Source organism: Gambusia affinis, linkage group LG19, assembly GCF_019740435.1.
Source record: "Gambusia affinis linkage group LG19, SWU_Gaff_1.0, whole genome shotgun sequence".
Taxonomy (NCBI): Eukaryota; Metazoa; Chordata; class Actinopteri; order Cyprinodontiformes; family Poeciliidae; genus Gambusia; species Gambusia affinis.
The window spans coordinates 21,913,369-21,927,303 of record NC_057886.1 but is presented as its reverse complement, the minus strand read 5'-3'; the positions used below and the strand labels follow the sequence as shown (position 1 = coordinate 21,927,303).

General features: G+C 39.0%; 2 protein-coding genes across 2 annotated transcripts; both read left to right on the top strand.

The window, feature by feature from the left end:
* The first annotated feature begins 1,121 nt into the window (after positions 1–1,121).
* LOC122821449 (leucine-rich repeat-containing protein 3B-like) lies at positions 1,122–4,774 on the top strand. The gene is made up of 5 exons (XM_044099382.1): positions 1,122–1,427; positions 2,346–2,471; positions 3,657–3,821; positions 4,305–4,383; positions 4,459–4,774. Exons 1-5 carry the CDS (start codon positions 1,200–1,202, stop codon positions 4,677–4,679), a joined length of 819 nt encoding a protein of 272 aa, XP_043955317.1. The 5' UTR covers positions 1,122–1,199; the 3' UTR covers positions 4,680–4,774.
* Positions 4,775–5,908: 1,134 nt separating this feature from the next.
* On the top strand, positions 5,909–13,726 carry psmd3 (proteasome 26S subunit, non-ATPase 3). Its single transcript, XM_044099381.1, has 12 exons — positions 5,909–6,275; positions 7,035–7,225; positions 7,306–7,446; positions 8,147–8,283; positions 9,031–9,221; positions 9,302–9,405; positions 10,728–10,842; positions 11,419–11,538; positions 11,700–11,803; positions 12,266–12,421; positions 12,511–12,561; positions 13,488–13,726. The coding sequence occupies exons 1-12, from the start codon at positions 6,080–6,082 to the stop codon at positions 13,563–13,565; spliced, it is 1,584 nt and encodes a 527-aa protein (XP_043955316.1). The 5' UTR covers positions 5,909–6,079; the 3' UTR covers positions 13,566–13,726.
* The last annotated feature ends 209 nt before the right edge of the window (positions 13,727–13,935 follow it).

Sequence of the window (13,935 nt, the reverse complement as noted above, 5' to 3'; positions counted from 1 at the left end):
TCTTTTACCTGATAAAAGACTCCTTTATCACAACATAAAGGGTGTTGTGAGTTTTATTTATTTTATTTTATTATTTTGTTTTATATATTTTGTTTATTTACTTATCAACTTATTTTTTCAGCCGGTTTTTATTCTAATGCAGAATATGACCAGCATTATTTTAAATTAAATTTATTATTACTGTTAACTTTTACAGATTTAAACACGTTCTTTACCCAATCCAAATCCTGCTCCTCACAGATCTTCAGCCAAAACCTTTAAAGGAAAAATAAACAATGACGTCATCTACAAAGCTAAATATTTTTATTTATTAAGGTAAAATTTATTTCCGCAAAATAAAAATAAAAAACGAACATAACTTATATTGTTTCTGTATTTATTGATTCATCTGTTATTCTGGTTCGTGCTGTAATGTTGCTCTCTGTCCACCAGAGGGCAACATTACGTCAACTCCACAGTTTCCGTCATTTAATTTAAGTTTTGATATTTTATTTAAATAATTTTCTACTGTAAGTGGTGCCTTTTATCATGTTTGAAGAATTCCGTGTATTTATTTATTTATTTATTTATTTATTTATTTATTTATTTATTTATTTATTTATTTATTTATTTATTTATTTATTTATTTATTTATGTGTCAAATCTCCGTCTGTTGCTGCAGTATTCAGCTCCGTCCTCCGATGTAACGGCTGTGAGTATGAACAATCTCTTTTTGGTTTGACTATATATTTATTTTCGTTTCTTATTTAAAATGTTTATTGTTTAAAATGCTTTAAAACATTGGCAAATGTGTTTGTTTTAACTAAAAGCTTAATGAATGACGCCCTATCTTTAATATAGTTCATGATCTGTTTTTCCTGTCAATTTTCATAATAAGCATAATAATAAACAACTTGATAAAATGAAAGAAAGCCAGTTTAAAGGGTTTTATGTATAAAATCAGGCAATAAAAATGCAAATTGTGTTTTAAATGACATCTACTTTGTGTTAATATTTTATTTTCTTCTTTGAAGCAGTAAACCTTTGATCTTTAATCCCAGCAGGAGGATTAAGCAGATTTTCTCATCATTAATCCCTTTCTTATCTCCTTCTTTCCACCTTTATCCCTTTGTCCTGTCGTTCTTCCTCTTCTTCTCTGTTTAAATTCCTGTCTTGTTGCTGTGACGTCACACGCAACAGGCAGATGTAATCAGTGATAAATGATAATACATTCTGTGGCTCGGGGAAATCAAAGAATTGCGTCATTTTACGTCATGTCCCGCTGTCTGTCTCTCCTTTTCCTTCTCCTTCTGTTCCATTCATCATCCCTCCAGGGGGTGGCGCTGTGGCGCCGGGGGAACCGAGTGTCTTCCATCAACGCCTGCCATCAGAAGGAGGCGCCGGACGGAGGACTGATGGTTCGCTGCAGCGGACTCCGACTGACCCAGGTCCGTCTGCTGGTCCCAGTTTAACCAGTAGATTCTCTGGTTGAGGTTTTCAGATGTCAGATTGATCAAACTGATCTTTTATCGCGATATTTTGTAGTATTATTGTGATAACAATAAAAATTAATAAAACAGTTTTTAGGTAACTATATGATGTCTAATGCAACAAACACAAATATTGTTCTTGCAACCGGCATCTTCAGGAAGCAACTTACTTAAAAACTGTGATTTATTTTGCTAAACTGCACAGTAACCATATCTTCACATTTGATATTTATTCAGAGTTGAGAACAACAGCTACATTTACTTGAGTATCTTTTTGGTAAAAATGTACTTTTAGGCATATTTTTCACTACCCTGGAGTATATATTTTACATATTTTTTATATTAAAAGAAATTGATTTGGAAAGATATTTCTTTTGGCTGATTTTGTATTTATTTAACCAAATACTCTTTTACTTTATTTTTTAGGCGGCTACTTTTTACTTTTACTTGACTAAAAATATGTTGAAGTAGTAAAATGTTTTGTCCACCTCTGTATTTATTAAGGCTCCCATGGAGCAAACAGTGGAGAAAATAGAAAAGATAACATTTCCATCAAACTGTTTCGATTTTTAATTTACTATTAATAACAGAAATTTGTCATAACAATAATAAAAAAAATTTCTTATTATAAGAAATTTTTTGTATTAACTGATAAATGATTCAATAAGTGGGATTTCAAGTAATCCGGCTTTGCGCAATTCAATTTAATTTAATCATATTTTTGAATCTAACATCACACTGGCAGTTTGGATTATTTATTTACCACCAATAACTGAAATTTGTGTTGACAACAATAAATCATAATTCATGCTGATAGATTTTTCACAATAAATGATAAACGACATGATAAATGCTCAGGTTTGTTTGTCTCTCCAGGTTCCTGCCGGTCTGTCCAACCACACAACCCGCCTGTTTCTGAATCAGAACCGGCTCAGCTCTCTGCCGGCGTTCTGCTTCTCGGACCTGTTCCTGCTGGATGAACTCGACCTCTCCCACAACCAGGTCCGGCCAAAGTTAACTTTTTCTCTCCAATCAAAAACATAAAACTAATATTATTGTCAATTTTGTCAGAACAATAAATTAGTGAAATATCATTGTGATGAAACCTGCATTAATTTGACATTAGCCTTAATTTTTACAGTTATTTAACCTCTTTGGCCTTTCGTTGGTCTATAAAATGTTTAAAATAACAATTTTCTTTTAAAGACTTTGTTCTGTTTAGCCAAGTATAATGGATAGGTGTGTCCAGTTATGTTTCTGATGTTTGTGGAATTACTTTATATAAAATGTAAATAATCATTATTTATTTCAAACAAGAACAATGTCAGACAAAAAAATTAAAAGCAAAACAATCTATATCATGATAAATATTAAGCATTAAAACAAATATAACATTTCTATGTTTGAAAAGGAGTAAGAATAAGACAAAACTTATTAAATCCAACCCCCAGTTGTCTCATCCAATAATGTGAAATAAAAATAAAGAATAAAAAAATAAAGAAAAACGATAGTAATACATATGTACCTGGCATTTTCTGTTCAAAAACATATAAACTTGCCATAATAATCTAATCCTAAAACAGTTACTTCAGTCAGGGGCCAACCAACATTATTCCAAGGGCCACAAATGGCCCCTGGGCCAAACTTTGGGCATCCCTGCACTACCCAGTAAATAAAAACAAATGAAAAAAAAGGAAACAAAAGGCATTGTTTTGTCCAGAGGGAGGAAATGACAGGTGCTCCAGCACCCCCTAGCGTCCACCTGTGCATCCTCCATCCATTTTCTGACACTCTTGGTCAGGAGGCTGTTGGTATCTACTGGTGTCCATCTCCAGCTAACGTTTTGGACGAGAGGCGGGGTCACCTGGACAGGTTGCCAGTCTGTCGCAGGGCAACACAGAGACACACACACACACTCACACACACACACACTCACACCTAGGGAGAATTTAGAGAGAGCAGTTAACCTGACAGTCATGTTTTTGGACTGTGGGAGGAAGCCGGAGAACCCGGTGAGAACCCACACATGCAAACTGCAAGCAGAAAGATCCTGGGCCGGGAATCAAACCCAGGATCTTCTTGCTGCAAGGCAACAGCTCAACTGCACCACTGTGCAGCCCCTGTGCATCCTGCTCCCCAGTAAAGCAGTAAAATCCAGAGACACCCACTTCCTGTTTCCTGTTGCAGCTCTCCTCTCTTGAAGCCGGGTGTTTCTCTGGCCTGGCGTCGTCTCTCCGGTTCCTGGACCTCTCCTCCAACCGCCTCACCACGTTGGACCCGGCAGTTCTGGGTGGACTGCAGGTCCAAGCCAACCTGAGCCAGAACCCGTGGCACTGTGACTGCAGCATGCAGGTGGGCCTCAGGGCGGTGTTGGTACCAGACACACTGCAAAAACACAAAACCTTACCAAGTATTTCTGGTCCTCCAAGTATACTGGTGGAACTGGTTACCAAGTATTTCTGCTCCAGTTCACTTGAAATAAAACTAAACGCAAGTAACTTTTCAGCAAGAAATATGAGTTTATTTTAAGTCAATAATTCCTTAATATTGATTTTTTTTAAAAACCTTGTTCTATTGGCAGATTGATTCACTCTTAACATGAGTAAAATAGCTTGTTAAAAGTGAAATAATCTGCCAATGGAATAAATACTTTAAAAAAATAAAAAGTAAGGAATTATTGACTTAAAATAAGTTCTTATATATATTTGCTGAATAGTTACTTGTAAGTTATTTTTGTCTTATTTCAAGTGTGCTGAGATATTTACCAAAAATACTTGGTAAGATTTATTGTTTCTGCGGTGCGGGACAGGTTGATGACTTCCTGTCTCTGTCCAGGTGTCCCTACCTCAACTGGACATGGACAAGTCCTCTCTGGAGAAAGTCATCTGTCAGACTTCGGACCTTCCGAACCTCGGTACGTTGAGTCCGCATGGTTCCTCATGGTCAAAACCTCAGAACCTCCTTTTTGTTGTAACCGTGTGTGTTTCAGGAGCTACTGGGCTTCCACTGGTCTTACTGGTGCAGGACTGGGATCTGTGCCAGTCCGTGAGGAGAACCACCGACTTCCTGACGTTGACCACTATGCTCCTCTGGTTCATCATGCTGCTTTCCTACCTGATCCACTACATCCGTCATAACAAGGTGGTAGCCCGACGACACATGGAGTACCTGAAGTTCCTGGAGAGCCGGGACCCGTTCAGACCCCGATGACCCCAGATGACCCCAAGAACGCTCAGCAAGCCACCTCAAAGGCCGCTAATGCTGCAGTTTGTAACTTTTATAACGAATATTTGTTAAAACTGTCACCATGTCTTGACTGTTTGTTAAGAGACAGATAACTAGCTTTAGTAATCATGCTAGCAGAGAGCAAAGGGGAAGAGTTGAGAGGTGATTGACATCACTAAGACCCGCCTCCTGACTCTGATTGGTTGTTTCTAGTGAGAAGAGAAGAGCTCTGATTTTTTCACAGATTAACTCTCATAAACAGTCACAACTTAAAGACAGTTTCAACAAATATGTAAAGAAAGATTTTTAAAAGTTACATACTGCAGCTTGAAACCTGAGTCAAAATTATTGTTTCTGATCCAAAAGCTACGTTCACACAGCAGGCAAATGCAAGTTAGATCTGAATTTTTCATGACTGTCTGAACGGTTTAATTCTGAGCTTTTCACAGAATAAATTATCAGACATCAGATACGTTCCACTTCCCAAAGTTTTCCGTTCACACAGAAGTTTGATTGTGATCTCATTTAATTAGTAGCGTGAACGACCACGCAAAAAAAAAAAAAAAAAAAAGGATTTCAGGAAAAAAGAAAAAATTTAAAATGAGCATCAAGACCCGCTGTGGGAATGTAGCAAAGTACAATCAAGCCATGACTCCTGCAGAACCTTTCAGAACCATAAAACTACGGGTCAAATGTCAAAGACTTACCAGTAGCTAATCCCTAGAAGTTCTTTTTATTGGATGTTTTTAAAGAACTCCCACAGAACCAGATGGACTTTTCCAAGGATGTTAATGACGATGAAAACAAACCTAAAACTTTGAAAGTTTTTCCTTGCACACATCATCCTCTCAGAGCTCCACCTGTGAACTGTAAATGTGCTGTTTCCATGGTAACTGCCTCCCAGCCCAGGGTTCACTGCCTCCTGACTCTGTCTGCATCTGTTCACCTATTTTATGTGCTAAAAATATCAAATAAATCCTGTAAATTTAGTGCAAGTTGAGTTCTTTGTGTTTTTGAGTCAGATGTCTGTTACCGACCTGAACTGAAGTCTATGTTCAAATGATTTGAAAGGATCCCTCGGTTTAATCCATCTGCACTTGTGAATAAAAACAAATACAAGTGCAAATTAGTTTATTAATCAAAAAGTATATTATTTATCCAAAGTAAAAGCATCAACTTTATTTATTTTCACCGGCTCTGTTGCTTGTGACTGATTAGAAGCAGTATCGAGTCATCTGGGATCGACTGCCTCTGCCTGCTGTTTTCTCTCCACCATCAACTGCTCTGGTCTGCATAGTGAATACTGTCCAGTCATTGTGAGGATCAGCTTCAGCTGCTCCCAACATCGAAGCCCTCGGAACCGCACAGTTCGGCCCAAACACAGTATGAAGGAGACAGCGGCCAAGCGGAGAGACAAGGCGGGCGGTCGGGACCGGGACAAGTCTAACAAGGAACCCAAAGACCCGAAGGAAGCGAAGTCCGCAATGGCGGCCGCGGAGCCGCAGGACGTGGAGATGCCGGAGGAGGAGACTACTAACGCGGTTAAGCTGCCCAAGGAGCAGGACAGCCTCACACTGGAGGGTAATCCTGGGTCTGATGTTTGGGTAGAACCGGGGGAACCTGTCCGGTACTGAAGTCACCGTGGTTCTTGACACTTTACTGGACTTGTTAGCTTAGGCTGTTAGCATAAAACCAACTAGATGCCAGATGCCGTAAAACAGCAGAAGGGGACGTAAAAACCTCCAAAAGACTGTTTTTATATTGTTTATTTTACGTTTAACGGATCTAGTTCATGGTCTGACCCAAATGATTTTGGAATACAACTAGTAAACGGTGAGACAGCAGAATAGAAACATTTCAGTGTTTTGGTTCAGGACAATTTAGAATCCTAATGTTGCTTCTGCTGCTGAATCATTGTTTATCAAGGTATCAAATCTCCTGTAGAACCGTTTACGGTTCTGCTGGGACCAGTTTAAGTCTATTTATGTGGTTCGTTTGTCTTCAGATCCTGAAGGATTCAGTGATCAGGGATTAAAATGCAACTTTTAGGTGAAATCCACGATGTTCCTGCTTGTGGATTTTAAATCTTTTTGGTTTTGGTTGAGCATCAATGCCAAAATATGTAATTATTTTTCAATGTTGAAACTCTATTTTACACTTTTTATCTTTTTTTCTTTTTTATTTCATGTCTTAATGACTCATTAAGACATGACATTTCTAGAGGCGACTTGTTTGGCTCTAGAAATCTGCGTTTACTGAACTCGTGTTCAGAATTAGATGTTTGTGAAGCTGTCGGTGATCTGAGCTCCTCCCCTATCTTCATCCTCTCCTCTTCCTCAGACATCAAGGAGCATGTGAAGCAGATTGAGAAGGCCGTATCGGGGAAGGAGCCGCGCTTCGTCCTGAGGGCCCTGCGCGCGCTGCCGTCCACCAGCCGCCGCCTCAATACCGTGGTCCTCCAGAAAGCGCTCACCGGGTTCTTCACCAGCAACACCTCCACCAGAGACTTCCTGCTGGGCTTCCTGGAGGAGGTGAGCTGCTCTGATCCGTTTACGTCTGGATTCCTGCTCAGCCGGTGTTTTCACCGAGCCGTCCTCTGTCTGTGTCTCAGCCCATGGAGACGGGCGACGGAGACATCCAGTTCCGCCCGCGGACGGGGAAAGCAGCGTCGACTCCTCTGCTGCCGGAGGTGGAGGCGTACCTGCAGCTGCTGCTGGTCGTCCACCTGACCAACAGCAAGAGGTACACCGAGGTGAGGAACACACACTGCTACTGGACCGGACCTCTAAATCATGAATACATTATTGATTCTGGGCTCAGTGCTGCGTCAGATTTTAAAAAGAAATGTCTGAAAATTATGCTTGTTTCTATTAGAGTTGGACAATAAATTGATTTTATTGATTAATCTAATTGTTTTTAGAATTTTTTTTTATTGGAACAAAAACAAAGTCATGATTTTACAAGAATAAAGTCAGAATAATTAGAGAATAAATTCTTAACATTTCCAGAATAAAGTAGTAATTTTATGAGAACTCAAACACAGAAAAACAAAAAATTAATTATTCAAGTGTTTTTTCTTCTTAAAATGATTTTTGTCTTGTAATTTTAAGAGATTATTCTGGTAAAATTGCGTATTTATTCTGATAATAACATGACAACATTTTTGTAATTTCACAAAAATTCTCGTTACGGCCCAGTACTCTGTCATCCAGCTCACAGAAGGGTTGATTTTAATTAAAAGCGACTTTTTGAAAATATTTTCTGTTTGTAATTTTTATTTTAGAAAAGAAAGAAAACAAAAATTAAAAATCGGATCTGCTATGGAAAAAAATCAGATTTTTTTGGGGGGTTTTTTAAGCTGTCACCCAGCCTATGCAGAACCTGATGGTGTCTCTGACCCTCTGTGACCTCTGTGACCCCTGTGACCTTGACTGCTGCTGTTCTGGTTTCAGGCCCAGAAGGTTTCTGATGAACTGATGCAGAAGGTGAGCTCCAAGAACCGCAGAGCTCTGGATCTGGTCGTAGCCAAATGTTACTACTATCACGCCCGAGTGTACGAGTTCCTGAACCAGCTTGACACCATCCGCAGGTACACACACACACACACAAACACCTACACACACACACACACACACACACAGTTCAGTCCAGACTGCCAGGTTTGGGACATAAAAGTTTCTTCATATCAGTTTGAATCAGGAGTTAGTGTAAATAAACTGTTTTAAATCTAAATGACATGTAAACACCAGCAGTAATAATAAACTCTTTAAACAGTTTTCAACGTCTAAATTACACAACCAGAACTAGAGATGAAGAAATGTTTCCTCTGGGTTTAAACTTTTACATTTACTCTTCTGTCCTGTTAAGGTTGTTATGCTTTACAACCTTAACAGATAAAAATGACCTGAGATTAAAATTCTTTAAAAAATGTCAGAAATCTGAGATTAAAATTCTTTAAAACATGTCAGTGTTCTGACATGTTTTTCTGATTAAAGTCAGAAATTAAAATAAAAAAGTCAAAATTCTGGGATTCAAATTCTGATGAAAAGTCAGAAAAAATAAGTGAAAATTGAGAAAAAAGTTTGAATTCTGAGATTAAGACTGAGATTAAAATCATAATTCTGAAATTTTATTTGAGAGAAAAAGTCAAAATTCTTTGAAAAAAGTCAGTTCTGACATTATAAATTCATAATTATGAGAAAAGTCGGAATTCAGCAATTAAAGTTAGAATTTTGAGGAAAAAAGTCAGATCTTGTTTTCCAGTGACTTTTATCGTCTTTCACATAAATTTAATAATTAGAACGTTTTACATGTGACTGTCCCTCTGTAATCCCAGCTTTCTGCACACCCGGTTGCGCACGGCGACGCTGCGGCACGACGCCGACGGCCAGGCGGTGCTGCTCAACCTGCTGCTGAGGAACTACCTGCACTTCAACCTGTACGACCAGGCCGAGAAGCTCGTGTCCAAGTCCGTGTTCCCCGAGCTCGCCAACAACAACGAGTGGGCGCGCTACCTCTACTACACAGGTGGGACACACACATGCAGGGTGGTGAGGACAGGGGGGGAGCTGCGGAGGGCTCACCTGTGTGTCATGTGACCCCTGCAGGTCGGATCAAAGCCATCCAGCTGGAATACACAGAGGCCCGCAGGACTCTGACCAACGCTCTGAGGAAAGCTCCACAACACACTGCAGTGGGCTTCAAGCAGACCGTACGAACACACACACACTCACACACGCTCACCAACACACACACACACCAACACACACACACACACACCAACACACACTGAAGCAGTTTTTTCGATTAAAAACTTCATTTAAATTCCCTAATCAGAGAAGTAAAGCTGTGTTCCCCTGTCTGACCAGCAGGGGGAGCTGTTGAGTCATGTTAGATGCTCAGTGTTTGTTTTGCTTAAAAAAGTCTGAATTTTGATCAGGTGTTTTCAAGGTGTGGAGAGTGTTTGATATTCAAACTGCACCGTTTGGTAATAAAGTTCAAACTAAAGTTTGATTTAAAAAAAAAACCTAAATTTCAAAAACATTTACAGATATTTTCATAAACCAAATAGAAAGAGAGGCATATTTTTTTCTCATTGTCTGAAGTTAAATCAGACTAAACTTTTCTTAGGTTAGTTTGAATTCCAAAACGATAATTAATCATGATTAACCAATTTTTTTAAATAATTGTCAACAATTTTTAAATGTTATTTCTAATATTGTATAAAGTAATCTCTGGTGGCTGAATGAAAAATCTGCAGAATTTAACCATTTTTTTGTATTCAATAAATCATTATTTCTATTTGCTAAATGTCAGAAAACTTTACTAGAACATTTTTAAAATATATTTTGTAACTTTCTTTGTATTTTTGTGTTTAAGCATATAATTTAAATAGGAAAGTAATTTATCTTAACATGATTAGTTTAAATTGTTTCAATGTAATTAATATTTTTTATTCCAAATTGCTAAATTACTTATTGATCTGTGTAATTAAAATAAAGATTAGCTTATATTTCATATATTGGACATTGAAATTTTAAATTTTTATAGTTTTTTTTATTAATGTTTTGTTGAAGGGAGAGAGACGTTTCAAAATATAAAATTTTCTTATATTTTAGTTTAGCCAGAATGTGGAATACAAATCCAAAGATATTCTTAATAACGATAATAAATAATATAATTTAATAGAGAATAGAAACCGTCAGATTTTATTTAATTTGTTTTTATCTCCTGACTGTGGCGTTGGAAACATTTGAAAACTGAAAACGATTGAAAAGTGTTTGAGGTTTGCTATGTAAACGTTTGGGCCCTGTTTCTGGTTCTGTTGGGGTCCGGTTCTGACGGGCCGGTCTCTGTTTCTGGTTCTGTTGGGGTCCGGTTCTGACGGGCCGGTCTCTGTTTCTGGTTCTGTTGGGGTCCGGTTCTGACGGGCCGGTCTCTGTTTCTGGTTCTGTTGAGGTCCGGTTCTGACGGGCCGGTCTCTGTTTCTGGTTCTGTTGGGGTCCGGTTCTGACGGGCCGGTCTCTGTTTCAGGTCCACAAGCTGCTGATCGTGGTGGAGCTGCTGCTGGGAGAAATTCCTGACAGACTGCAGTTCAGGCAGCCGTCGCTTAAACGCTCCCTGATGCCGTACTTCCTGCTGACCCAGGGTCAGTGTTCACACACACACACACACACACACACACACACACACACACACACACTGCTTTCAGTTCCCCATCAGAACCAGCACCAGGTTCTGACTGCCCTGTTGTTAATGAATGAATCAGCGTTTCACAGAACGATGTAATGTTACGTCTGAACCTGGGAACTGGACTTCTGGTTTCAGTTCCTGATCAGAACCGCGGCTCCACTCCAGGGTCCGGATCTGAAACGAGACGTTACATCAGGGTGGGGAAGCATTAAATCTGAATGTCAGATGCGTTAAAAACATTTCGTAAGATGAATTAATCTGTTCTGAATTGTTCAGCTGGAATCTCTCAGTGGGGAATTTATGAATTATTGTCGGGAATATAAATTATCATAACATGTAGAAAAGTTTAAGCAGGTCAGTGCAAAATTGGAAAACGTAAAAATATAAGCAGCAGAAAGAAAAAGTCGATGCAAACTCCAGCTAAAATGGATGGAAGATGACAAATTTTGTAAAATTATGGTTGTAAAAATTAAAATATTAAACTTGGGATGATAATTTGTGTGTGTGTGTGTGTGTGTGTGTGTCCCCTCAGCGGTGAGGGCCGGGAACCTGGCCAAGTTCAACCAGGTGTTGGAGCAGTTTGGAGAGAAGTTCCAGGCGGACGGGACGTACACACTCATCATCCGACTGCGACACAACGTCATCAAGACTGGTGAGCCAATCACAGGCCTCTGCTGCTCCCAGCCAATCAGAGCTCCCATCTCCAAAGTGTGATGGAAAAGTTTGAAAGCATACCTTGAAAAGTGCTTGAGTTTTACTCCGTGTGTGTGTGTGTGTGTGTGTGTGTGTGTGTGTGTGTGTGTGTGTGTTCAGGCGTTCGGATGATCAGCCTGTCGTATTCTCGGATCTCTCTCGCTGACATCGCTCAGAAGCTGCAGCTCGACAGTCCAGAGGACGCAGAGTTCATCGTTGCCAAGGTAACCAGGATATAAATGACTCTTAAAGGGGCGGTATTCTGTAAAATTAACCTTTTGTAGCTTTCTACATCATGTTGTAAAGTCATTCCCTCATTAGTGTTGCTTTGATTATTTCATGTTCCATCTCCATGGCAATCACTCAGCTTCCCCTCAACTCCCCCAGTCAGCTCCTTCAGACTAGTCAGCAGCAATTAGCAAACACCTGCTGAGCTGATTATAGGAGTTTCTTCTCAGTAAAAACGTTGTTAAAGGGTTAATTGAGGAGCCATGTTGTCATAACTTCATGAAGGCGGAGTTTCAGAAAGAGCAGGTGCTTCTTAAAGAGACAGAGGCATTAAATTACAAAATCATTTTTAAAACAACTGAAGGTGACATAATTACCTGGTATTGCTATAAAATATACCTGGAGGACATAACCGTCCCCTAAAGGCGAGGCTGGTTTAATTTGACTGTTTCGCGTAGGCGATCCGTGACGGCGTGATCGAGGCGAGCATCAACCATGAGAAGGGCTTCGTCCAATCAAAGGAGATGATGGACATCTACGGGACCAGAGAGCCTCAGCTGGCGTTCCACCAGAGGATTTCCTTCTGCCTCGACATCCACAACATGTCTGTGAAGGTAATCCAGAGGTTCCTCCTGGCTGAAGCTAATCTGAGGAAACTGATCAGCTGCAGCTCCAGGATCTGACTCTCTGTCTCCCCCTGCAGGCCATGAGGTTTCCTCCTAAAGCGTACAACAAGGACCTGGAGTCAGCAGAGGTAACGCAGCTTCACTCCCAGTTTCAGACATTTTCTACTACTGTTGTCATATTTAAAGGCAGTAGGTAAAACTGACGTTTTAGAGTTTTACATTAGGGATGGGATTTTATTGTATTATGAGGCTAATTTATTGCTGACACAATTGGTTTTTAAAACCACATAAAACTTATTTTTTACTATTTTTTCAATAAAGGTGTATCAATAAAAATAAATAATTTTGAAAATATTATTAAATGCAGTTACTGTGTGCATTTTAGTGATAAAAATCACATTTCTTTTTGTAATTGTTGCCCTAAATAAGCTTATTACAAATGTTTTTATGTGTTTGTGAGACAATGGAGTCACATTGATTCAGTTACCTAAAAAAGAAGAAATAGTTTTTATTCTTCCTTTTATCGTTTTCACAATATTTAATACCAAAATGCGGTTTTGTAACAAAAAGTTGCCCCAATAATTCAACTGTTTAGGCAACATTCCACCTAACGGGGGCAGCACTGAGACTGTTTATTAAAACTGAATTAAAGAATTAAAAATAAAATGCACAAAAATGTCAAAAAATGTGAACAAAAACATAAAGATAAAACCCTAAATATCCTGTTTAGACAGTTAAAAGGCAAAAATAACGTTTATTTGTGGTTTAGTTACACTTTGAGGATGTAAAAGCAGAAAGTTTTATTTGTTAAACCAACACCAATTAGTCAAGTATTTATGGACTTGAACATTAAAAGTCAGAATATTCAGCGTGTTTTTAATGTAATGCAGCACCGTGATCAGAGAAACTAAAACCAGATCTAGTTGTTTTAATTTATCTTTAGAACATGAATAAAATAAAATATTGAAACATCAACAGTTAAAGTCTTTATATAAACGATTTATTTAAATTATAATCGTTAACTTGTCTCTGTTTCTGTCTGTGGTGCGTTCAGGAACGTCGGGAACGGGAGCAGCAGGATCTGGAGTTCGCCAAAGAAATGGCTGAAGATGACGACGACAGCTTCCCATGAGCCTCTCTGCTGACTTCTTGTTCAAACAGGAAGTAGATGTGTGTTAACAGATCACTTATTACCCACAATCCCCTCTGTTCCCTCCCTGTTTTATGTGTTGCAGCTTTAAACTCTGCTGCTGTTTCTTCTTTCTGACACAAATAAATCCTGTTTTTGTTTAATCTGCTTCTTGTGTTTTTTACTGAGCGCGCTCAGAAGCAGTTAAAAGGCCAAACCACCAGGGGGCGCTGCAGAAAACAAAACTGAAAGCAAGATTAGTCCGAATCTGACAAATCATGAGATTAGTCAGAGATGAGTAATGCTGCTGGGGACGGTTCATCATGTCAGATAAAACCAGCACACGATGAACAGCCATGACGAAAAGAACACG